Source organism: Ornithodoros turicata, chromosome 1, assembly GCF_037126465.1.
Source record: "Ornithodoros turicata isolate Travis chromosome 1, ASM3712646v1, whole genome shotgun sequence".
Lineage (NCBI taxonomy): Eukaryota > Metazoa > Arthropoda > Arachnida > Ixodida > Argasidae > Ornithodoros > Ornithodoros turicata.
In genome coordinates, this window is record NC_088201.1 from 207,590,217 (window position 1) to 207,616,674 (window position 26,458).

Sequence of the window (26,458 nt, forward strand, 5' to 3'; positions counted from 1 at the left end):
AGGAGTATTCTTGCCGATACATTGTCAGACACAAAACCAGCGAAATCTATCACAATATGCCGCAGCCAGGACGGTTGCGGCATTAGGCGTGGAACGTCCATCGGCTGTCGCACAGACCAGCAGAGTCAAGCAATGTCATAAGACCACAGCAATATACAGGGTGTCCCAGAAAACGTGTCATTGAATTATAATAAAAAAACTACGCCACGTAGAATCCTGCGGTCAACGGCATTTGTTCTTACTAGGTTTTGCCAACTACTGGTGGGAATGTGATGTATCGTAAGTTTCATTATGTAAATATTTGTGAGCTGAACTCCGAAATTTGCCAAGCAAATGTCACTTTTTTACCCCACCAATATGAAGAGCGTGCCAAATTCACCCAAGTTCACGATAATTGACAGTGATATTTACGGGCTATCCCATCGGAAAAAATAGCCGAACATCATGCTTTTCGTAGCACCGAACCATAACGCGTGACGGCTTTTTGAGCGCAATCCCTCTCAGTCCGACAAAAGGATGTTCCAAACCCAGCCCACATAGTGATAGTAGAAAAAGCGACAGTTCCTGAAATTGGGAGAGGGAAAGTGTGTGGGAACCACAACTTGTGGTGCGCGCCCAGAGGGGGCGTTGCTCACTGTGATATGTTGATAGCATTGCGGGGGGCGAGAGAAAAATGGGATAAAAAGCGGAGCATCGAGCTCATGTGGGAGAGCTGCGTTGTCTGGCAGTCACCTGGGGCATTCTGCACGAAGGTATGCAATAAACCTTTTCCTCATTGATGCATTGACTCATGTGGGATGTTCATTCATTGGGCCACATGGGGTGTGTGAGCGTTCGGAGAACTGGAGCGGAAGGCGGTTGGTATCAAGGTAAAATAAACATACATTGTTTGTCACGGTAATCCGTTCCATTCTTTTTCGCCGGGCTAGCCAGACGAGCGAGCATGGATCCGAGACGTGGGATAAGGGTCCCACAAGTGGCGCCCAACGTTGTGGAGGCAGACCCGTTCCACTGGCGATGTGAACCGGGAGGCCGAAATGCGTATCCATGTTTTTTTTACCATTTCTTATTTAGGGACGTCTGTGACAGCCTCGCGCTGTTGTCCAGAAGACTGGGCGGCCGGTATGCCTGTCGGGAGGACAGCATAGCCGGAATCCTCCGGTATTTTTTTTTTTTCTTCACGCAATGGTCTCAAAGTTTCAGCACTGCTGAGTGGGCGGTGAACGTCCCGAGTTTTCCGGCCTGCTCGAGCGCCTGACAGCGGCAGGCACGCCGTTGCCCATGCACGTTGTTCTTTACTGATTACGTTTCTTTTTTGCCACTGCACAAAAACAGATAGGATTTTGTGGGTTTTATTTGTGTGGGTTTTCATGTTCTCTTTGAGTTTTATAGCTGCTCCAGTACCCGTATCCCGAGAGCGACTGGTTCCCGGTATGCGCCACACATCCCCAGCCATGAGCATGAGCATCTCTGTTGTGCCAAGGGACGAAGCTTCCCCAACCGCTTGCTTCGGTTGAGTAAAGGCTGGTTACACAGTAATCCGCTGTCCCGGGCAGTCACGTCGATAGGGACATGGTATCTGCAGTGCTTCCCCCAGAATGTCTCGACTACGGTGCCTTTAGGGCCATAATCAGACGTGGCGTCTCCATGCTTGGTTGGTTCCACCGCCGCAGGCACAGCGGCACGCGCCGTTACGCTTCTCAGATAACATGACTGCCTATCAGACTGTCACGAGTATCGTGTATCATGTGCATTCTGTAGGATGCACTGATATCAGATGTGTCGCACGAGGTATTCCCGCCAGTGCCACCCCCTTTCGCTTGTATCTCCGAGCATATCCCTTTGATAGCTCTGAAGTGATAGCATGGGAAGATCGTACTTTTGCCGTATCTTCCTAGTAAATTTCGCGTCTACTCGAATGAGTGCCGGCTTTTAGCTGGTTGGGATGAGCAAACCATGCTTCTAATGTGTTGTTCCCCCAAGCATTCGATCCCTTCGCATTTGTGCAAAGGTTGATCACCGCAACTAGGGACCTAGAGAGGCCCGCATTGCATCAACTATGCTTGGTTCCTTCCGGACCTGCTTCCAGCTGCGACTCTATGCGCACGCAGCGCATGTAGCAGTTACTATTTTCGGTCACCAAAACCTGGTGCTCGCGATGTAGTATCTATTACTGTGATTTCCGTTACGCGGACTTCCACGTTTACATTTGGGGAGTGCTTTTGCAGGCACTCGCGGTACGGAGTCACCCTCTTACTGCTGTTCCCTTCTCTTCTAACTTCAGCACGCAACATTAACATATGAACGACCCCCGGCCGTCTCGTCGCTCGTCACGGCCCCCTTGGAGGACTGAGCAGGCCCAGTCCCGGTCTCCTGGCCCTCGACGAAGATCGGTGTCTACCTGGACGGTAGTCCACCTGGGCTACCCAGTTTCCTGGGCTTCACACAACAGATGGTCTGCGCAGCCCCGCCCCCTTAGGAATGCGGACCCGGCATCCACCCCACTGCCGTTTCGGGGTCTCACTATGCTGGAGCGAAACCCAGCAGACCCACTCCAACCCTTGTCAGCAGAGGAGCAGCGTATATAATGCCCCGCTTGTGGAGTACCAGAATTGCACCGCACAGCCCACCGGCGGGGTGAGCTTCACCGTTCCCGCATTAAGCAGGCTCGACCGGAATCCATCAATGTCTCTACTGCCCTCTCAACGCTTCGTCGGCTCCGTCCAGATCTACTACGGGAAACAGAACGACAGCAGGTACAACCAGACCCAGCAGATGATGATCTCATCGACTTGGACCCCGATGGACAATTTTCGATGGATAATTTTCGAGTGCCCGACGTGTCTTCTTGTTTCCCTTTTTGTGATGGGGGGAGATGTGGGAACCACAACTTGTGGTGTGCGCCGCGAGGGGGCGTTGCTTACTGTGATATGCTGATAGCATTGCGGGGGGCGCGAGAAAAATGGGATAAAAAGCGGAGCATCGAGCTCGTGTGGGAGAGCTGCGTTGTCTGGCAGTCACCTGGGGCATTCTGCACGAAGGTATGCAATAAACCTTTTCCTCATTGATGCATTGACTCATGTGGGACGTTCATTCATTGGACCGCATGGGGTGTGTGAGCGTTCGGAGAACTGGAGCGGAAGGCGGTAAAATAAACATACATTGCTTGTGGCGGTAATCCGTTCCATTCTTTTTCGCCGGGCTAGCCAGGCGAGCGAGCATGGATCCGAGACGTGGGATAAGGGTCCCACAAGTGCTATCCCAGCGAAAGTCGGACTCGATCAGCCATACCTGTGTTCTCTTTCTGCGTTGCAGGTGTGGGTGGGTTTTCAACCTCCTTTCGTCGGACTGACAAGGATTGCGCTGAAAAATTATTCGTGCGCTAGCTCCGTAGAGCATGATGTTTGGCTATTTTTTTCTGATGGGATAGCCCCTGAATATCCCTGTCAATTGTCATTAATTCGAGTACATTAGACACACTCTTCACACTGGTGGGGTACAAAAGTGACCTTTACTTGGCATATTTCCGACTTCAGTTCGCAAAAATTTACATAATTAAACATGCTTTACACGACATTCACATCAGGAGGTGGTGGTAAATGCCGTTGACCGCATGATTCCTGGTGGTGTAGCTTTTTTATTATAATTCAATGACACGTTTTCTGGGACACCCTGCATGGTCAACTTGCCAATCATACAGCTAAACGAGAATTAGCTGAAGCATTCCACAAATGTGAACATCACAAGCACACAAATTTGGTTTCATCCGTGTTTTCCCAGCACCTCTTGTTCGGTTACCACATATTGACATAGTTTGTGCCCATCGACATATCAACATGCAAGGAAATTCGCAGCACGTGTTGATATCTTGCAGGCACCTTGAAGCCCACCCTGGGTGTAATTCAAAATAAAGTGATCGAAACCCCGGATGCAAAATAAAGTAGTGTAAATAAATGTTATCTGCCCACAACAACAACAAGGTCTACAAAAACTGCTGCTAACCTGGATACAGCAATGCAAACGCCAAACTAACGTATCTCTAATAATAAACTAACCAATACGATTAGAGCCTTAAGTTTTAGGGTTTTACCCGATTCTTCTCCGAATTTTCACCCCGAATTGAAGGTTCACCCTTTAGAGTGAAACCCGATTTTCACCCGGTAAATTCCCCTCACTAGGATGCCAGTAAGAATGCATTGACTCGTTTTTTTGGAAGCAAATGCATTTACACCACCGTGTGCACCAAATCACTACAGTTAGTTTGAGTAACTGAGCCCGATTTCTCCCCAAATTTAGCATATCGGCAGTTTTCTCACCCGAATTCGCACGAATTTAGTGCACACATTTATTTACCCGATTTTTATTTACCCGAAAAATCCAATACTGGATATTCGATTCGCGAATCGAATAGTTCCGAGCGTTTGATATTCGATTCAAATTCGAGAATTCGAATATTCGCACAGCCCTAGTTATATGTTCCTTTAAAATGCCTCATTATTCGTATCATGTTACCAGCTTACGTAATTTTATACATTTCGAAGCTTACGTAAAGGGCATGGCACAACTCGTAACATGTCCGTAACTTGAAAACCCGAGACTAGGGGAAAAAAAAAAAAAACGACAACACAGGCAGGGCCTCGATTGAGATCTTCTCTGTGTTTGTCGTTTTTTTTTTTGTCCCCTAGTCTCGGGTTTTTAAGTTATGGATCACCAGTTGGCTTGCTACCTCTCTATCCTCGCGTTATCGTAACATGTGCTGTTCGTAACATCACAATCCACTTTATGACCAAAATCCGTAGGAACGGCATTCGTCATATTTACGAGCTTTGACTGTTCGTGCCTAATAAAAAAATAAACAGTTTTGTCGCATCATTCGTTTCTCTCTGTACCTCTCTTTTTTGTGTGTGTGCATTCCCCACCGTTGAGCACATAGCAGTTTACAACAATTTTACCATAATTATCACCTTCTGTTGCGGACCCTCCGCAGTGTCGTTGCTGGACTTTGTGCTCCATTTGTTCCTGCCCTGCCAAGATTGTGACATTGTAAGGCTCCGTTTTCACTACTGTGATTGGTCGTTTATCTTCATCTCGGGGTTCTTCTTTAATATGACACATCCCAGGAGTCGCCCCTGAAGCGAAATTAAAGGGAGAGAAGTAAGACACATTGCAAAGCTCATGACAATCGAAATTTCGAGTTTGAGTTGTGTCGACCTTATACTCGAGTCGAACTCGACTCGACAAATGATGACTCGCCAAATTTTGAGTACTCGATATTGTTTCGAGCTCTATTTAGATCCTCATTAAAGTCCATCACATATAAGATATAACCTGTCTCAATGATTCATTCCACCATTTGGAAACACGCATTTGGCGCAGCCGCGATCGCTGTCACAATTCCGCCATCTTCTTTTCACTATTAGCTTCGGCTAGCCTCGACTTGGCTACAGACTGAGTAGTGGCTATGAATGGCAAACCGGCTTCAACTGGCTACTGCTGGCCACGGAGGCATCTCTCGCGCGCGGAAGCGTATCCGACATGGGAGGTGCGCACTTCGTAGTTTCGTATCTTCGGCCGGAGAGTCTGTTTCGGTTCTACTAGTTCATAAAACTCGGAGACTGCTGACAAGAGTGAAGAAAGTGCATCTGCACACAACCGAAAAAAGGCTGGAAGCCTTGTGTAGGACTACGAAAATTTCCGGTACGAACGCTTCCTTACCGCGCCCATATACAAGGTGTCCCAGAAAACGTGTCATTAAATTATAATAAAAAAAAACAAAGCAAAAACCCAGTAAGAACAAATGCGATTGACCGCACGACTCTCGGTGGTGTAGTTTTATTATAATTCAATGACACGTTTTCTGGGACACCCTGTACAGTCGATAACCGGTGATCGACACTTTATGAGCGGCGCTACTTGGTCCCTAAAGTAGATTTGGACAAGTGGTTACAGAATGAGTTCCATTTTGATTTATGAAGTTGGCCCTGTGCCAAGGAGGCAGTGTGGAGATTCTATCTTGGTTGCGGCATCACGTTGCGGTGTTGCGTTCCCGCGGCAGACCTCTTTCGCAAATGCGCAATACTTGCATTTGAAGCATATTTGGATTAGATTTCGTTTGTTACAATGCAAATAACAACTCTGAAGGTGTTAGACAATCAGATTTTTGTCCTGCATGTGCGGGCATGTATATAACTTGCACAATTGCTGTTCTTCCTGTCTCAAAGCCAGCCGGGACGAATGGAAGAGCGGTGAAATAGCGATAAGTGGTACAACAGGAAAGTTGAGCCTGAAACTAATGTTTTCAGCGGAAATTACTATGTTGATTTCCGTTTTACTCCTTCAATGAACTCTGTCACTCAGTTACATGAACAGCATGCAGTGTTAACGTTATTTTCCGCAACTCATTAACTTCTTAATCCGGTTGATATTTTCAGGTATTATTTCTGACAAAGATTGCTGCGTTTTGTATATTTTTTTGGAACTTGTAGATTGATATATTATTTTTGTTCAAAATCCAGACATATCTTCATGAGGTTTCTGCTGTTACACCAATTTTTTGGTGTCGCAAAATTAATTTCAGGAATACATGGATAGCTTTGTTTATGAAACTTACATCATTCGATAGGGCATTCATTTGCCTGCATTTTCCTATATAGCAACATATTTTGAAGTGATACTGTCAGCCACAAAAAAAATATTTGTCAAACCACCGAAAAATGTGTTAAACCGCACGTTGTAGACAGACCACTTTTACTACCCATAACTTTTAAACCTTTTATGGTTGCAGTATTCATTTAGCAATGCTGTCCTTAGGTGGCACATTGTATAAAGCTCTTATAATCTTCATTCGTTTCATTTTTTGTTAACTGTAGCATAAAAGAAGATTTTTAAGGGGAAGTTGGCCAAAAAGTGGCGCTATAGCAGCTTGAAATTTTATATCTATCTTCCTGTTTCTACACATTACCTATCATTTAATGGAACGCCACTACTCGAACTTGACTCGATACTCAAAACAGGGATTTGGTATTACTCGAACTCGACTCGAACTCGAAAATATTGCTACTCGCACAGCCCTAAAAAAAATACAGAACAGTTCTGTTGCATCATTCGTTTTTCACTGTACCTCTCTTTTTTGTGTGTGCATTCCCCACCGTTGAGTACACAGCAGTTTACGACAATTTTACCATAATTATCACCTTCTGGTGTGGACACTCCGCAGTGCCGTTGCTGGGCTTTGTGCTCCATTTGTTCCTGCCCTGCCAAGATTGCGACATTGTAAGGCTCCGTTTTCACTACTGTGATCGGTTGTTTATCTTCCTCCCGGGGTTCTTCTTTAATATGACACATCCCAGGAGTCGCCCCTGAAGCGAAATTAAAGGGAGAGAAGTAAGACACATTGCAAAGCTCATGACAGTTTATGCAACCGAAGACACGGACAAGATAAAACGATGGGGTCTTCGGTTTTTAAGGGGAGACGTGGCAATTAAAATGTCGATTTTCATCAAAAAAGTAGATTTTTCAATATGTCTATTTTCATAATACTCGCACCTTCACCTATCATGTCACGAAGTGCTTCAGTCAAATTCGAGCTAGAAATTTATGAAATGTTTACTTTTGTAACACACACTCACGAAAAAGTGAGTAGAAATTACGCTCCGAAGGCTCATACTATTCCGCCGACTGCACGATAACTTTCCCTCAGATCGGCGCCATCTTGGTATCGTTTGAAAGAGGAGAAATCCAGCTTCCTGCTGGCCGTAGTTTCGCGCTCCTCCGTCCGCAAACGAGGGAGCAGGGCGCGTGCGAAAAATGCCGAACTCGGGAAGTGATTGGCTCCCCAGAGAGCCACGTGGTCAGTCCGCTGCCCTCCTATTGGCGGAGACGGCATGCCGCGCTCAAAATGCGCGCTTTCGGCGTTGCGCGCTGCGTCGCCTCCTCCGGTTTCACGGCAGGTGTCTGTAAAGCGCGACCACACCGATTTTACGTGCATTTTCGCTGCCAGGACAGCAGTATTAGATGGGTCTTCGTAAGTTCCGCAGGACACATAAGTTCGGAAAGCGCCGGAAAGCTTGGAATAAAGGGATTAGTAGTCCAATACCTGAGGCTGGCACTAGTACAGGTGACGCTGATTTTGCCGACTGCCCCCCGAATGCGAACTTCAGGAATGGGCCACTGCTGAGCTTCTTGAGGACAGCCACGAGGCGTCTACCCCGCAAAACTAAGTCCAACATTTTGCAACGGATCTCCGCACTACCTCCAAGTACGGAAGAAATTGCTGAACAGGAAAACGTGACATTTTGGACGCCTTTTCATCCACCTCCGCAACAAAGCGAAAATTTGAGCCTTTCAATGAAGAGGATGTCAGCAGTGCAGCCACCGAATTTTCATTTTTCGTAGTGAACAAAAGTATGCTAAGCGACGTGCTTTCTGCAGCTGGCTGCAGTAGCTGTGGCAATGCACCCATCCGACTTGACACCACACACTGCCTGGGTCCGGCAACAAAAATGCAGTTATTTTGTGACAACTGCGGTATAATAATAAAGAGCAGTTGGTCCTCTCTTTGGATCGAAGGTGAACCCAGAAGGTAAACCCATTTGAAGTAAACGTACATGCTATGAGGGCTGTACAGACCATTGGAAGGGAGCAATCGGCTATGAACGACATCTTCTCCCAGATGGATATTTCACATAGGGGGCTGCGTCACAAGTCATATCAAAGGCTTCAATGCAAGTACAGTCACCCTGCTGTTGTGTCGGCGGCCACCAAGATTGAAGCAGAAAGTGCGCAAAAAGTGCACAAGATATACAAGGAACTTGGTGGAGCACCAGGGAATATTGATGTACTCTACGATGGGACATGGATGACACAGGGCCATAGCAGCAGCCACATTGGTGTTGGCTGCATAATTGAACTATACTCTGGCCTCGTGCTCGACCACTGTGTCCTCTCCGACTACTGCCCAGGTTGTGCTGTGGGACCCAAACCAGATGATGACAGTCACCCTCAGTGGCTTGAAAGCCACAGGCCTCACTGCCAAAAGAACACTGAAGCAAACGCTGGGCAGAAGGAAGTGGAGGCAGCCTGAATCATGTTTGAACGGTCATACCAAAAACATACTCTGTGACGGTGACAGTCGGACATTCATCGCCCTCAGCGAAGAGAAGGTATATGGATTCATCCCCATAAAGAAGCAGGAATAAGGCCCTTCTTTTTCTGCTGTACCAAATCCTGAATTCCGCAGCAGGGAACTATGAATTCTGCATTTTCCCGCGGTAAAAGGAAAATTGCCCTAGTTCAGACGGAAAATGCTCTCTGCTAGCTCTTAGTGTAGAGGGGCCCAGAAACTTAGTCCAAAAACGTTTGTGACTTAGCATAACAAGGTACATTGTACTTTCTTCGAAGAGGGAGTGACGTTTGTCACTGACTACCAAATAGTACTTAATGAGTGACCTCTCTGCATGTACAGAGTTTACTATCACACGAAGGTACTTGACAGCTATGGACACCAAAGCAGGGGTCAGTGTTTGCATTCCACTCCAGAATCCCAGAGAGTTGAGGGTTAGAGAGAGGAGTTAGAGGGTTGTTCCAGCACACAGATGGGGCCTTATCCCGATTGGCACATCTACGCTGTAACGCAAGCTGACCCGGTGCGAGCAAAGTCCGTTCATCTCGCGCATAAACTGAGTTCAGCACGCGGTTTCTGAAAAATTCTGCGCAAAACCTCATATTCTGTGGCAGATCCATAATTCTGCAAATTTTGCAGAATCGCAGAATCGCAGGAAAGGAAGGGCCTTAAGCAGGAATGTGTAAACCATGTCAAAAAAAAAGAATGGGGATGGCACTGCACAACCCTGTCGACAAGAACAAGAGCAAGGATCAAGGACTCAGCATGGGGTGGGAAAGGACATCTAACTCGGGGATTGATCAAGAAGCTCAAGCCAATTATTACGCCTTGGGTATCAAGAGCCATGCTGGTGACGTAGAAAAAATGGAAAGGGCCATCGTGGCTACATTTCATCACATCACTTCCACTGACAAAGACCCACACCATGAACTCTGCCCCACAGGACAAGACTCCTGGTGCACATTCCATAGAGCCCTGGCAAGAGAAGAATCCCCCCCCCCCCCCGCTTCAGTACAACTTGCCGCATCATGTCCGGGGGGCCCTTTTCCCGATCTATAAGAGGCTCTCAGCGAGGGAGCTCCTTGAAAGACGCAAAGATGGAAAGATACAGAACGCCGTTGAAAGTCTGAACAATGTAATTTGGACACTCTAGTCAAAAACCCAGTTTGCGTCCTTCAGGAGTGTACAGTCAGCAGTCGCTGAGGCTGTGTGTAAGTTCAACGCTGGTTGTCGGAGGACAGTTCTTGACATTGCGTCCCAACTAGGGTTCAGCCCAGGTGTGTGCTCCCTTCATCGTGCGGCAGAAAAAGATACAGGGCGTGTAAGGAAGGCGGAACGTAAATTCCGGCCCTCCGTTGGAAGGAAAGGTGCACCCAGGAATCCGAAAAAAAAATGCCACACTCGAAAGACTACTCCGGGTGTGGTTTCTGAGGGGCTGCAGTGGGGATTAGCGAAAAATAGATTAAATAAAACTTCGCAGCTGGTTTTCCCAGACTCAGAAGGGCACATGACCTCCGCCCGCATCTTCCGCTAATCCGTTCACAAAACCGCACGTATGCCGAAAACGAGGACCATGGCATGACTCATGCGCAGGCGGCCGAACTACCGTATTTGTTCGATTCTAAGGCGGTCACGATTCTAAGGCGGGGGTGCACTTTAGCCATTAAAATTAGGGAAAAATCGACTCACCCGTAAGGAAGACTAGAACAACAGGATGTAGTTCCGTAGCCGGGCTTATGGCTTTTTTAAACAAACGGAAGTAGACATCAAATAACGGATGATTTTACTAGAAAGATGAGAAAATTACGGATGAAATGAAACAAAAAGCAACGTCGTATAACGTACTAAACATACAAAAATTAAATTTTATCGCTCGTTTCTTCGAGAAAATCCGCCATCTTGGATGAGGACTTTCTGACCTAACCCGAGGCACAGTCTCGACGCCCGCACCGCCTAGTGCGTGCCTGGGGGGGGGGGGGGGGGGGGGGGGGCGCCCCCCCCAGTCCCCCCCCCCCCCCCAATCTGTAGAACCTAACTTAACCCAACCTCACTAAAGTGAGGTGCTTTAGCCCCTTACCTTTCGCAAGATGACAAGTTTCGAATCCGTTAGGCTTAGCACTCCCGTGTTTCTCCAGCGCTAAAAGTGAGTCAGATGGGGTTGTTCAAATGCATATAAAATAACTTCTAGACCACAAATTCTTGTTTTTTTACATTCGCTATATGGTCTTCTCTCACTTCAGTGCATTATTTATCTTCTGAACACTCCGGCTAATTAGAAAAAGGCATAAGCCCGTCTACGGAACTACACCCGAACAACATTTCTTGCATACAGAACACTAAAAAGTCATCGGCGTCCGAGAAGTCCGTGTTTTCCTTGTTGCTGTCGCACTCCCAGAGCTCATCATCCTCAACTCCATCAAGAGAGTTCGATATACAGCATTTCTTGAAGGACGCAGCAACCATGTTTTCTGGAATCGCAGCCCAGGCGTCGGCAACCCACTGAGCCACTGTGGATGGCGACGCCCGCTTCAAGCGCCCCGATGGTGTTAGGGCGACACTGTCTGAACTCATCCACTCGTTGTAGAGGCGTCGCACGTGGTCCTTAAACGGTTTGTTCAGGCATACGTCTAATGGTTGAAGTTGACTGGTCATACCTCCGGGTATGACAACCAGTTTCGTCTTTTCTTCCATCAACTTCTTCTTCACAGCCTCCGTCAAATGTCCCCGAAACGCGTCAAGGACTAGCATGGCATGGCGGCATAGAAGAGACCCAGGTCGGCGACACCACACAGTCTTCACCCAATCCAACACGAGTTCTTCTGTCATCCACCCCTTCTCTTGGCATCGCACGATGACACCTTTCGGAAACGGTTCATTCGCTGGAATTGTCTTACGTTTAAACACGATGTATGGGGGCAACTTTCGGCCGTCGGCTGTACACGCGAGCATTACGGTGATCCGTGACTTCTCGTTTCCGGTGGTTTTAATGGTCACTTGATGTTCACCCTTCTTGTGAACAGTCTGGCTTGAAGGCATATCAAAGAAAATCGGAGACTCATCGGCGTTGCCGATCTGGCCCAGCAGAAAATCGTAGCTCTTGCGCAGGTCAATCACATACCTCTGAAAGGACACCAATTTTTCTTCGTAGTCGTTCGGCAACTTTTGTGACACGGACGTCCGTCTTCTCAGGGAGAAACCTGACCGCTTCATGAACTTCTGTACCCAGCCTCTGCTTGCTTTGAAGTCACTTGATGGAATGCCGCGTTCCCTTGCCAGCTCTCTTGCCTTGATCTGGATCATTTCTGTTGTCACTGTGAAAAAGCTTTTCCTTCTGGCAATGACGAACTCCGTCAGACGCTCCTCCAGTTCCGGGAATGTTCCCTTGCGTGGGCCAGTGAATGCTTTCCTCATGGCCGAGCACGTGAACAGGGAGCCCTTGTTCTTCCTCCACCGACGCACGTTGTTCTCCGGAACGTTATGCTTTCTTCCCGCTGCACAGTTGCCTAAGGCTTCAGCGTCAAGGATAACCTTCCTCTTAAAAGCCGCATCGTAGTGCACACGACGGGTTGCCATCGGAAATCGTTTTGCGAATCACGGTGGAAATCACTAGCAACTGGAACGACTGGAACCACTGAACTGCCGTTGAAGACGCCAAAGACGCTGCGCAGCTACATGCGCCCCCACGGTCACGTGGGTGAAAGGGGAGAGGACAGGCGAGGGCACTTGCGCTTGCATGATGGCGCGTAATGGAAGGCTCCGGTCACGAATGTAAGGCGGGTGGCGGCTTTTGGACTCCAATTTTGCGAAAAAAACCTCGCCTTAGAATCGAATAAATACGGTACTGCTGTCTGTCTCATCACCACGTGATGAGATAATAAACTAACTTCGAGAAAAATAACGTAGTTATTTCGGTAGTTTCGTTGTAAAGGAATTCGTTCTAAAGGTCGGAAATATACATTGCGCCCTATGGGGCGCTGACGGGACCGTGAAAAACTTTCGTTGTAACAGTCTTTTCATTATAAAGGCGTTTGTTGTAAATGACTGACTGTATTAACGAGCTTTGACTATTCGTGCCTAATAAAAAAATAAAAAACGGTTCCGTTGCATCATTCGTTTCTCACTGTACCTCTCTTTTGTGTGTGCATTCCCCACCGTTGAGTACGCAGCGGTTTACGACAATTTTACCATAATTATCACCTTCTGATTCGGACACTCCGCAGTGCCGTTGCTGGACTTTGCGCTCCATTGGTTCCTGCCCTGCCAAGATTGCGACATTGTAAGGCTCCGTTTTCACTACTGCGACTTCTCTTTGAACACGTCCTTGGGGTCATACTTCAAGAGTATTTTTGCAATTTCTTGCTCTCTCCATCCCACAGCGATGGCTTGAGGAGCAGACTTTTCTCCGCCGGCGAGCCCTCTAAACACAATGTCATGCCGAGCACGAAAGGCCCGGAGCCGTCCTTCAGAGCCCTTCAACTTGTGGTCAACGCCGTACATGCACGAAAAATCTCTGGCCTTCGCGCACAACATGGGTCCAGACACTGGTATGTCCTGGGATCGCACTTCCAGAAACCACTTGTACTCCGCCTTGTCGACGTCTTCGAAGTTAGCAGCCCGCATTCTTTTCCGTGATGGTGCACCTCCGCCGTTGCCATATTCCCTTTCAAGCTTGGCCCGGTCTTTTAGGAACTCTGACAGTGTGGATGCGCCGATTCCATTTTCTCCTCCAGGGAGAACTGCTTTCGTGTCGTGGACGCTTTCTTTGCAGCCATCGCGGATGACAGGCGATCTCTGGCGGCAGACTAGCCTTATGAACACCGGTGGGCTTCTCCCCCTTTGCAACGTGCCCGAAAGGGTGATTAACCTTCATCTCCAGTACGTGTTATGCCCCATTCAGCCCGGTCAGTACCCCAGCAGTCAAAGTTCCAAAGTCCTCTGTGGACTCTTCTTTTTGCTATTCATACGCGGTCATCTCCAATAGTGACTCGGAAGGGCACACGACCCCCGCCCGCGTCTTCCGCGGATCCGTTCACAAAACAGCGCGTATGCCGAAAACGAGGACCGTGGCATGATTCATGCGCAGGCGGCCGAACTACTGCTGTGTGTTCGTTATTGCGGTAGTTTCGTGGTAAAGGAATTCGTTCTAAAGGTCGGAAATATACATTGCGCCCTATGGGGCGCTGACGGGACCGTGAAAAACTTTCGTTGTAACGGTCTTTTCGTTATAAAGACATTCGTTGTAAATGACTTTGACTGTATTAACGAGCTTTGACTGTTCCTGCCTAATAAAAAAATGAAAAACAGTTCCGTTGCAGCATTTGTTTCTCACTGTACCTCTCTTTTTTGTGTGTGCATTCCCCACCATTGAGTACGCAGCAGTTTACGACAATTTTACCATAATTATCACCTTCTGATGCGGACACTCCACAGTGCCGTTGCTGGACTTTGCGCTCCATTGGTTCCTGCCCTGCCAAGATTGCGACATTGTAAGGCTCCGTTTTCACTACTGTGATTGGTCGTTTATCTTCATCTCGGGGTTCTTCTTTAATATGACACATCCCGGGATTCGCCCCTGAAGCGAAATTAAAAGGAGAGAAGTAAGACACATCGCAAAGCTCATGACAGTTTATGCAACTGAAGACACACACAAAATAAAACGATGGGGTCTCAGGTTTTTAAGTTATGGATCCAGAGAGTTGAACCAAAAACCGCTATTAACCGTTATTTTCGGCCGAACCGGAACTGAACCGAACCGAAACAGTCGACGCCATCTTGGAGCTGAACCGGAACTAAACCGTTAAATAAATTACTGGTAACCGGTTCAAATAACGGTTCGTACGGAACTAAGGGCGGAACCAACAAAACAAACCCTCAAAGCACACACAAAGCCTCAAACGCCCGGGAACGTTGGTATTGGTAAGGGTGGAGCTTTGCATATTGTGCATGAACATAAAACTGCTTTTTCTTCTTTTATTAGCTTCTTAGCCTTAATGTTGTTTGCTGAAAAAGTCGTCCTGTGCAGGAACACTCTAGATTTGCTGGAGTCGCAAAGTATATACAAATTAACTCTATTAACTCTAGGCTATTAACGTCTAAGACTATCAACGTCTAGGACATAGACAATTAGACATTAATGTATATAAGGATTAGGGGGTCAACGACAGCCTTGGGTAGCATTCATGAAGTGAAATACGCAGCTATACATGGAGTCCACCTTAACTGACACATATCGCGTGCGAGCATACATAAGCCACTTACAAAGTAAAGGGTCAGCCACACTGTTAAAACAGAGCTTCACCACATAGCACGCTCCTAGCCAACCATCATTCCGAATGATATCATTCTATGCATTGATTTGTTGAAAATGGGAGGAGGCACCTATCTGGGACACATTATCTTGTCCCAGATAGGCGCCTACCCAGTTTTGAACAAATCAGGACGCAGAATGATATCATTCGCAATGATGATTGGCTAGGAGCGTGCTATGTGGTGAAGTTCTGTTTTAACAGTGCACCCTCATGGTGGTCAGAATGAACAACAACAACTTTATTTAAGGTTAAGACATACCAAAGTTGGTTTTCTTTGTACATTTGAAATTTAAGAGGTGAAAACAAATATATATATATATACAGGGTGTCCCAGAAAACGTGTCACTGAATTATAATAAAAAAACTACACCACCTAGAGTCATGCGGTCAATGGCATTTGTTCTTACTGGGTTTTTGCCACCTCCTCATGCGAATGTCGTGTAACATAAGTTTAATTATGTAAATTTTTGCGAGCTTAAGTCCGAAATTTGCCTAGTAAAGGTCACTTTTTTACCCCTTCAATGTGAAGAGGGTGTCTAATTCAGTCAAATTAATGATAATTGACAGGGATATTCAGGAGTTATCCCATCGGAAAAAACAGCCGAACATCATGCTCTACGGAGGTCGCGCAGAATAGCGCATAATGAATTTTTCAGCGCAATCGTTGTCAGTCCGACGAAAGGAGGTTGGAAACCCAGCCCTCCCCGACATCGCAGAAGGAGATAAGACAGGCATGGCTTATCACGTCCGACTTTCGCTGGGATAATGCTTTCCCTCTCCCAATTTGAGGAACTGTTACTTTTTCTACTATCATTCTGTGGGCTGGCTTCGGAACCTCCTTTCGTCGCACTGAGAGCGATTACGCTCAAAAAGTCATCACGCGCTATGGTCCATGCTCCGAAAAGCATGATATTCGGCTATTTTTTCCGATGGGATAGCTCGTGAATACCACTGTGAACTATCATGAATTTGAGTGAATTCGGCACGCTCTTCACATTGGTGGGGTAAAAAAGTGACCTTTACTTGGCAAATTTCCCAGTTCAGTTCGCAAATATTTACATAATTAAACTTGGTGTACATGACATTCACATTAGGAGGTGGCAAAACCTAATAAGAACAAATGCTGTTAACCGCATGATTCTAGGTGGCACAGTTTTTTTATTATGATTCAATGACACGTTTTCTGGGACACCCTGTATACAGGGTGGTCCACCAATGCCACATATTGGTAACATTTTTATTTCATTTCAATCGACGAAAAGTTAATTTCTCGAATTGAACTCCGAAATTTCCCAAAGCAACCTAACGTTTTCTTTGCGGAAATGGGTTCGCCGTGGTCATTTTACTCAGCATAGCACATCATCCCATTCAATAAATATATATTCCCCCCCACTCGTAATGCAATGGCAATTGCCAAAATAAATTTGCCGAAAATCCGTGGAAATGAGCCCTTGGCTCCACCTCCTTTTTGACAGCTGGTAGTTTGAGCGCAAAGCTGCGAAGAAAGGAGGTTACATTGACACCCCACACGAGGGGGGAAAGGGTCGTCGGATGACCTCATTTTCGATAAGATAGCTCCGATTCCCCCACTCACCGCACGTGTTTGTTCCATTGGTAAGGCTTGTAACCCTTTCCCCCCTCGTGTGGGGTGCCAATGTAACCTCCTTCCTTCGCAGCTTTGCGCTCAAACTACCAGCTGTCAAAAGAGAGGCGGAGCCAAGGGCTCATTTCCACGGATTTTCGGCAAGTTTATTTGGGCAATTGCCATTGCATTCCGAGTGGGATTATGCGCTATACTGAGTAAAATGACCACGGGGAACCCATTTTCGCAAAGAAAACGTTAAGTTGCTTCGGAAAATTTCGGAGTTCAATTCAAAAAATTAACTTTCCGTCGACTGAAATGAAATAAAACCAATTACCAGTTACCAATATGAGGCAAAAGTGATTGGCAGAAAAAAAATCCCTTGACCCCATGTCTCTCCGGGGCCTACGTTTTTTACTACGAAATTCTATCGTGGTTGGTGGACCATCCCTGTATATATTTTAATTCCGCGTTATAGCGCCACGAAGCCACTGTGGCTATGAGCGTCGTACAGACATGGACAGATGGAGAGAGGACAGCAGGAAGTAGTGGGGGACACGGGGTTTAGTATGCGTCCTGGGCCGACGGAGACATGGTTGCACGGCGGCGGTCAGTGATAACCGATCCAATTTAATTAAAAAACGTCAACACCCATGCCTGAGAGCTATAGCCAATCCAACTACAATGAAGCCTCGAAAAAGAATGAAACGTCGTGTCATGAAGTAACGGCAACCGAAAGTAGCGGCTGTCATGAAGCGTCGTTCGCTGCTTAACGTGTGTTCGCGTCTACCGACTGGTAATCAATAGTTTCAATGACCTAAGAGACTTAGGCTAAGGGAGCAGGCTGATTAATTGACCGTTATATTCCTGCCGAGATTCTGTAAACCACCCGGTGGGTTAGTTAACTACCGCGACACAAGCTCAACGTGCTGTAGCACTCGACCCAAAGTGGTAACTCATGGTTATGCTCCTATCGTAACCACTACTAATCATATCTTTCATATCGCGCAAAATCTTTCAAAATCTTGAACTACTGTTGACGCCTTCCTGTCCACTTCAAGCACTGTACCACACAAACCGAAGTGTGATTTAACCTGCCTGTTGCGCTTTATTCCCACCCGTGGCCCCTGAACCGGTTCGGGAACCGGACCGTTTGAAAAAAAATAAAATAAAAAGATTTGAACCATTATAGTTGCCTTCCGGAGCTGAACCGGAGCTGAACCCTTATAGTTAGGGCCTGACTTTTTCGGGTTTTATTTTTGGCGAAATTCGGGGGGTAAATACCGGGTGTTATTTTTCATTTGAAAATTCGGGTGTATTCGGGTTAAATCCCGTTACGGCATATTCTGTCGTCAGGAATTCGGGTGTATTCGGGTGATTTTTTTTTGTTTAATAAAAATTTGTCTTAACATGGAACTAATGTTTAGCAATGTTATCAAACTTTATTTTAATGCACGCTTATGAGTGTGCCACGCGACCCGGATGTTTTCGGGTAGATTCGGGTTAAACCCGAATTTTACAGATTTCGTTCGGGGGGTAAATATCGGGCGGATACGGGTTTAACCCTAAAAAGTCAGGCCCTACTTATAGTCGAACCTAAACCCGAAACGAACCGATAAACGTTTCGGTTCGACTCTCTGCATGGATCTATACCACCAGCTGGCTTGCTACCTCTCTATCCTTGCGTTATCGTAACATGTGCTGTTCGTTAACATCACAATCCACTTTATGACCGAAATCCGTGGGAACGCCATTCGTCATATTAACGAGCTTTGACTGTTCCTGCCTAATAAAAAAAAAACAGTTCTGTTGCATCATTCATTTATCTCTGTACCTCTCTTTTTTTGTGCGTGCATTCCCCACCGTTGAGTACATAGCAGTTTACGACAATTTTACCGTAATTATCACCTTCTGATGCGGACCCTCCGCAGTGCCGTTGCTGGACTTTGTGCTCTATTGGTTCCTGCCCTGCCAAGATTGCAACATTGTAAGGCTCCGTTTTCACTACTGTGACTGGTTGTTCATCTCGGGGTTCTTCTTTAATATGACACATCCCGGGAGTCGCCCCTGAAGCGAAATTAAAGGGAGAGAAGTAAGACACATCGCAGAGCTCGTGACAGTTTATGCAACCGAAGACACGGACAAGATAAAACGATAGGGGCAGGAACATGCACTTACTTCCAACGAATGACTTATTGCACGGAGGAATACAGCGTACACACATGGCAACCACAATGCCCCCTGAGACCCCTAGAACCTCAGCCTTGATAAGTGTAAATCCCTTATGACTTATACATATAGAACCTACATATACCTCTGATGTGTGTGGCCTCCATTAACCCCCGCTTAATCACGTTTCCTCCATTTCTACAAAACCAGTTTCATTAAAGACCGAATCATGCGACCGCAAACTGAAGTGTGTTCTTTCAGAGTAAGCATAAATTGCTTATTTGTGAGCATCACCAATGGACGACCGGTAAATCCCTACGTACCTGTGATGTGAGCACCCTCCATTAACGATGAAAGAACGATGGAAGCCACTGAAAAGGTTAGCCAGCTGTAGGACTCAAACCCACATCTTCTGGATTACTGCAGACACCGGTAATCCAGATCCGGTACGATCCAGACACGGCAATCCGGTAACAGATAATCCCGAAGATGTGGGTTCACGTCCTACAGCTGGCTAAACTTTTCGGTGACTTGCATCTTTCATTGCTAATGTTAATTTCTTAGGAATGTAGGCTTTGTATGTATTTGTCCTTTCTATGTGTTCCCAGCCTCAGAACATCCAGTTCTCTCACACTCCGTCAGTTACGATTTAATCACATTTCCTGCATATGTAGAAAACCTGTTTTAATAAAGACCGAGCTGCAGCTAGGTTGCAGCTGGGTTACCAAGCCGGTGTGTCCTTTCAGCGTAACAGGCACGTTTCCCCGCAGAGACCTTTTATGCACGTCAGAGATATGTAGGTATATGTATCAGTCATCCACTTGCGACACTCACATGCAAGGAATTTATGCTTATCAGGGCTGAGGCATGAGAGTCTTGCTCTTGCACGTTTGGTAGTGTTGTACGTTGTACGTGTTCCACGTAAAAACGAATTTTCTTTTTGGGACCGCATCTCGGGCTTGCCTAGCAGTCCCCTAACAGCTTATGTATATATTCCATGTAAGAAAAAAATAACGCAAACTTCCAAACTGTGTATTTTTTGTGTCCCCGCAATAAATCCTTTGTTGGAAGTTTGTCCCTGTTCCTCACTGTCTTTCGTTTACATCTTCTCGTTGCACTACGTTGTCTTGAACGTTCATCACCAATGTGCTGAATCCTTTGCCCTTCTCAAGGCTCCAAGTCCTGTGACTGCCATCTCCGCCTGCTTTCCGATTCTATAGTTACGCCCTACTGCAACTTATCTGTACATATTGTATGCAAAACAGTCCGTCTATGACACAAGGAATCCCTTGTTGCTATATGATGTAAGATGGCCAGGCTTAGGACATCCTAGTCAGAAACGTTCATTGCCTGAGTAGTATTTCCGCAGAATCCTATTATACTACGGTGTGTTCTTCAGCAATATTCCGCGTCACAATTCTAAAATTCACAATTTTAAAAATAAAGTTGTTGTTGTTGTTCGCCAACATTCTATAAACAGGTTCACATAACCTTTCGCGTGAAACTTCGCTCACCCCGACTATTCCCCCCCGAATCGCTTTAGAACCAATTCGAGTCAAATCCCGTTTCTCCCTGAATCGAGCCACACATCAGGTTGTACTGTGCATCACGGGCACTATTTACTAACTGAAACGCCGGTTTAAAAAAACAGCACCCGATTTTTTTCCCCTCCTGAATCCAGTTTAGGTATTTTAACCCGAAAAACTCAGACCCTATGTCTAAAAGAAACAAACATCTCTATTTTGAGATGATGAATGAGGAGTTTCCCCAATGATGGTGGTGATGTACGGAACGAAATAATGAGCCCCTTTACAATAGCCATCGAAGTCCGATGGTATCCAAAAAGGTAAAAAACCGCCCGAGTGTACTGTTCACGAGGATTTTACCATCAGTACTGCCTCCTGGTGGAGAATCGCTGCGGTGCTTGATCCGGTCCTCTTCCAGTAGGAACGCAGCATCAGGTGGTTCCGATTTTACTCTCATGAGCTGACCCCCGTTGAACTCTGCGGAGAACTGCATTTCTTGGAGTCGTGGATCGAAGGTGATGATGTGATGACTCAAACACACAAGTGCCTCATGCTTCTTCCTTAATGCGGAATAGACTGTTCGCTGCTGTCATCCCCTGTAAATTGGTGACAATTAAAAAAAACAAGTGTGACGAAAAGCGAAAAAGAAAAAAAAAAAGAATATTGCAGCAACAGTTTCCTTAAGCACATACAATATGAAAACCCTGAACAGTGTACTGATGAAAACACCGACTCATTGGGTGTCATGGGTTCCCAGAAAAACAGAAGACGTTCCAAAACGACGGAGTCACGTGTAGCCACTGTTTCTTCCGAAGAAAGAAACAATACTTCTATTTGAATACCATACTTCGTAGATTCAACACGTTGCATTTGGAAGAATGAAAGGGTGGTGACTAAAATTATGCAAAATGCATATTTTTAGAATGTGTTCTAGAAGATATCAGAACGTTTCTCTACACATTACCAATTACGACGACACAAATCTGTAGCAAGTATTTCTTCCCTATGGTCATATAACATGGCGGCTGCATATGTACTTCGTCCAAATCATCTCTTTATGTTTGCCGTTCGCTTTATTTTCCCACTTATTATTTCAAAAGAGATGTCACCAGTCAAAAAACCCGTTTTCCAGCTCCGCATCTAAGGTACTCTGTTGCATTTTGGCTGGTTTGTGCTACCTAACCAGTGGGGATTCGTAGAGTTCTTCGTTTTTGGGTTTTTTAATGACTTTTCAAATTCGGGAGGGAGAAAATCGGGCGCTATTTGCGCACGAGAATTCGGGGAGAAATCGGGCGCTATGGTCTCTGTTTGATATGTCACCGGGAAATTTTTTGGTTGAAACGAAAGGCGCATGAAACAAACCATTGCTGTGACAGGGGATCATAAAAGGAGGACAAATATGTGGTCACAAATAGTTCTGTTTCAGATACAATGGTTCACTTTTCTGAAGGTTTACCAAGAACGACAAGTTGAAGGACCTTTCAATGGGCCGCAAAGATTTCGGGTAGATGTCTGGTTTTACCTGAATTCTTGAAAACATGTTCGGGGGGGGGGACTATTGTGCCACACAATGACACAATGAAGCACCCTATGGATTCAGCAACCACCACTTGATGGAGTGTGTGCTGAATTGATACTCAACTTGAAGATGTGCTTGATAAAAATAAGGGAGTCAAAGTGTTGCTGACCGTGTGTGCCATTCCGAAAGACACTGAACAGCAGAATGATGAGCTGCCTCCACATAACATTGATGAGTTAGATGGCTACCCAGTTCGACGGATTAATTCGGAATAATTATAGTCATAATATGTAAGAGGAGCACAGAGGAGCCCAATATGTTTTATAGTAATCAACATGGATTTCAAAAAAGGCTTACAAACTACGACCCAATTGATAAAAATTTCGCTCATGACCTTCCCGAGGTACTGAATAGAAAAGGGCAGGTTGACGTTACATTTTTGGATTTTTCTGAGGCATTTGACTGGGTCTGGCACGTGAAACCGTTGTATAAACTTTGATATCTGTCGAATAGCGATTCTCTGGTACAGTGGTTACTTTATGCAGTTGGTATCTATTTGTTTGTAGATATATAACAATTTTGCGACTCATTCCTGTTATGACGGTCAAGAGGCAGTCAACGGTATAAATAAATAAAAAATAATACGAATAATTATACTCATCTTTGAGATATTTAAGCCCAATATCAGCGTGAACAGATATTGTAGCGAAAGATGCGCTGCAGGGACAGCACCAGGAAGTCTGTTAGCATTCATCCAGTGATTTTTATTATTTTATTGCTCATTTCGTATCAGAGCTTCATTTGTGGACATACTTTCCAAACAGCTGGCAATCAAGGTTGGTGTTCCTGACCAAATATATGTGTATTATTACTCATCCAATGCACCAGGTATAGCTTCTTTACACCCATATTGCTTTGGCAATTTAAGACCTACCACGTTTGAAGAAACACTAACTTCCAGTCACAAGATTCTTGCACTTATTCTTTGAAGAAATTTCAACAAAAATCTTACACCTGAACTCCATGCATGCCTATGCATGCATAATATTGAGAAGGCTATAAAATTTGGCTTTATTACTCCAGCTAACTTATTCCTTGGTTCCTTCCTAACAAAGGGCTCTACAGTTCAACATGTCAAATCTATCTGTGTATTTCCTTAGCTTTTTGTGAGTGGATGAGGTTACACTAGAATCCAACCATCCAGAATGGCACATTCTAAAGACAAAGACAACCAAGCTAAGCTTGAACACAGAAGTAAAATGCCAGCAAGCTGGTGCATATTAGGGCCCTGTAGGTGTTTAAAATGCGAGAAGCTCCTTTTTTTCTTATTCTCCACCCGATATAATCTGATTTTGATCATTTTACGGCTCCAGGAAATCGTATTGCTCAATTTTTATCTCCAGATTTAAAAAGAACATAAAACCCAAGCACACAGGGCGCCCTATGTATACTTGACATCGGCAACATATTCCCCGAGCTTGGGGGCAGGACAGAAGACAAAACACAAAAACGAACGTTGAGCTTGCCTGGCTGCCCATTGCCATGCGTCTGAAATGGTATCGCAATGCACCCTTCCATGTTTCCAAAAATGTTTCAAAACTTACATGTTCCCTTCCCTTTTACCAAATTTGGATCCTGTCGAAGGGTGTATAGAGATGTATGGAGTGCGTAGAATGGCCTAAGAATTTTCAACCCCCCCATTTCGCCTCCCCTCGGTTAAATCTAACTCCGAGCACAAGAAAGCCTTACACGGACATATTTTCTGTCTACAATGTCTATTTTATGAAAGATGGAAGTCACTGAAAAGGTTAGCCAGCTGTAGGAGTCGGACCCACATCTTCTGGACTGCCGGTCCAGGCTCTACCAATAGACAAGTTCAGAAAATCCCAGAGTGCTTAGCGTCGCTTTGAACTGTGGGAGTTTACTAATACGAAAGAAATGGGTTACCTCCAAACTGTTCCGATTTCTCCCTTAGCGGTCCATTGTCCATTGTCAAGGTCAGCGAAAGCGAAATGTGAAGGATTATTCTACGTTCCCCTGCTCAGCGAGCGCCCAGGATGCAATGCGTGCGCAAAGAGCACTGGGATTTTCTGAACTCGTCTATTGAGCTAAGCTAACACGCCTTCTCAGCGACTTCCAGGGCATCATCTCAAGGGACAAAGAGAAGATGTGGGTTCGGCTCCTGCAGCTGGCTATCCTTTTCAGTGACGTTCATCTTTCATCCTTAATTTCTTAGGCAAATTGAGGCCTTGTATGTATTTGTCCCTTCTATGTTGTTCCAGCCTCAGAGCATCAGTTGTCTCATGTCTATTTTTATCTTTGATGTAAATACTTTGCTTATACTGTGATTGCTGTCGACTGCTCTGAGACCCAGTGCCACAAGCTACTTCATTTAGGCAGGTCTGTTACGGTTTTTATTGCTGACTGTGGTCAATAAAAGTTATCATTATTATTACTATTATGTCCTCTCTGTTTGTCTAACATTTTATTTGTAATGCCTGGCATTTTCATGAGGTTCTCACGCTTGGGGACATACCACGTATGAAGTGATTCTTAAGACTACAAAGATACTGCAACTGATGGCTACTGATGAGCATAGCCTGGTGAGTATCTACAAGGGTCTTCAAATGACCTCCATGAAGGTGACACTGATGAAAGACCACCACTTTCCCTGGCGGTTAGTTCCTCAAATTTCTTTCAGGGAATTGAAGTTCTTCTATTCTGCTCAGTTACTAGAATTACTTCTCATGCAGAGTTAAAAAAGGAATAATAAATGCAAAAAGTGCAGCAATTGCAGAAGACCAGTGTGAAGAAATGAGGAAAGAATAGGCATGGAAGGAACGTGCTGCCACATCATTCACATACAACACGGTGCACACACACACGATTTGAATTATGTCTTTCTTTTTGTTTGATCAATTTATTTCTTGTTTTAAGGAGAAAACCAGTCATAGTAATTTCCTATGAAAGCTTCACATGTTCAGATCTCATTGTTTCTTCTAAATGTATCTCGCCCTTTCTGTGTCACAGGTTACCGCATTTAATTACATCCAAGGCAAATTCTGTAGACTATACATGCCATACAGCTAGACATAGCTTACTGTTTTCTGTAGCTGTTTCTTCTTCTATTTGCTTGAGCACGCTGTCTCTGTCTTGCTGTTCGAGGTGCTGCTCCAGGTACTCCTTGGTTGTTTTTCTTGTTGGACAATCCTGGAGCAATAACGAATACCAAAGGATATTAGCAAATCTGTGGGCAGTTCCCAATATCGCCTCCTCGGAGAGAGCACCACGTTTCCGATGCCTCCAAGTGAAAACTAAAGGCTTCTTCTTCTTCTAAGTTTGACCCGAAGCTACTTTGCCGTCACTAGAAGCCTGAAAGTTTGTGCGTCGAACTTATTTACTTACCGGCATCGAGAAAAGTGCGAGGAATGAGGACACCACATCATCAAATCAACCACGCGTAGATGGATGGATGGAATGTAGGGGCACGGTTTGTATCGAGGGTCCAGCAGCCACCAGCACCACTTTGCATAGTGTGCGCACATGCAAGCAACTCTTTCTTTCGTTTACCTCCAATGGCTGCTCTGTGTTATGCTTGCTGTTTTTGGTCCGTCGATAATTTCCGCGAAGTTATCATTCTGCCCGTTCTGGCCAGGGTACGTCGCGCAGGTCCAAGTTCCCTCCTTCCTTATTATGGGTTTAGAGTGCCCAAAGAAACACAAGCGCAGGAAAAATAAGAGTCACTGATGAGCACCGCTTCCAGCCGTTCGATCTCCTGTCTCCAGGCGGCGCTCCTGGTCGCGCTCTGCCTTTTCCGGTCGGATTGTTCCGTTCCGTGTTCCGTCGTCTGCTTCCTGGTCGTCGACGCAATGGGTTGTAACCTTCCTCTCCTTTGCCCTTTCTCTTGCTCTTTATTTTTTGTAGTCCATTGCCTCAGCCGGTCCTTAGTTATTCGGAGTTCTACATCCGAGCTCTTATCCTCCCGGAACCCCAGGGCTTCTTGTAGAGAGCATGACGTACCTGTGCGCCCCTAGAGCAGCGCATTCCAGAATTACATAAGCTGTAGATTCGGTTTGCCCACTCTTGCACAGTTGGCAGCTTTCATCTAGTTGCTTTTCAAAACAAAAAATCATGAAAACTATATGTCTAAGAATAATAAAACTGCTGTGCGCGCAACGTAATAACTTAATTCTTCATCGTGTTAATTTTCATACGCGCAACAGAAAAAGCGCG

General features: G+C 45.7%; 1 protein-coding gene across 6 annotated transcripts in view; it reads right to left on the reverse strand.

Annotated features, from left to right (window-relative positions):
• Positions 1-25,991, reverse strand: part of LOC135379004 (zinc finger protein ZFP2-like) — a 45,352-nt gene extending 19,361 nt beyond the window's left edge. Inside the window, exons 1-7 of one of the 6 annotated variants that reach the window (XM_064612232.1) lie at positions 25,631-25,991; positions 25,327-25,435; positions 21,067-21,302; positions 18,920-19,078; positions 14,529-14,693; positions 7,194-7,358; positions 4,953-5,129 (exon numbers count right to left, since the gene is read on the reverse strand). In XM_064612232.1, the coding sequence (XP_064468302.1) occupies positions 4,953-5,129; positions 7,194-7,358; positions 14,529-14,693; positions 18,920-19,078; positions 21,067-21,199 (799 nt within the window). In that variant the 5' untranslated portion in view covers positions 21,200-21,302; positions 25,327-25,435; positions 25,631-25,991. Of the gene's footprint in view, positions 1-4,952; positions 5,130-7,193; positions 7,359-13,318; positions 13,418-14,528; positions 14,694-18,907; positions 19,079-21,066; positions 21,303-25,326; positions 25,539-25,630 lie in introns of those variants that run through there. The other 5 variants (XM_064612231.1, XM_064612229.1, XM_064612233.1 and 2 more) reach the window with 5 other exon arrangements.
• Positions 25,992-26,458: the final 467 nt, after the last annotated feature.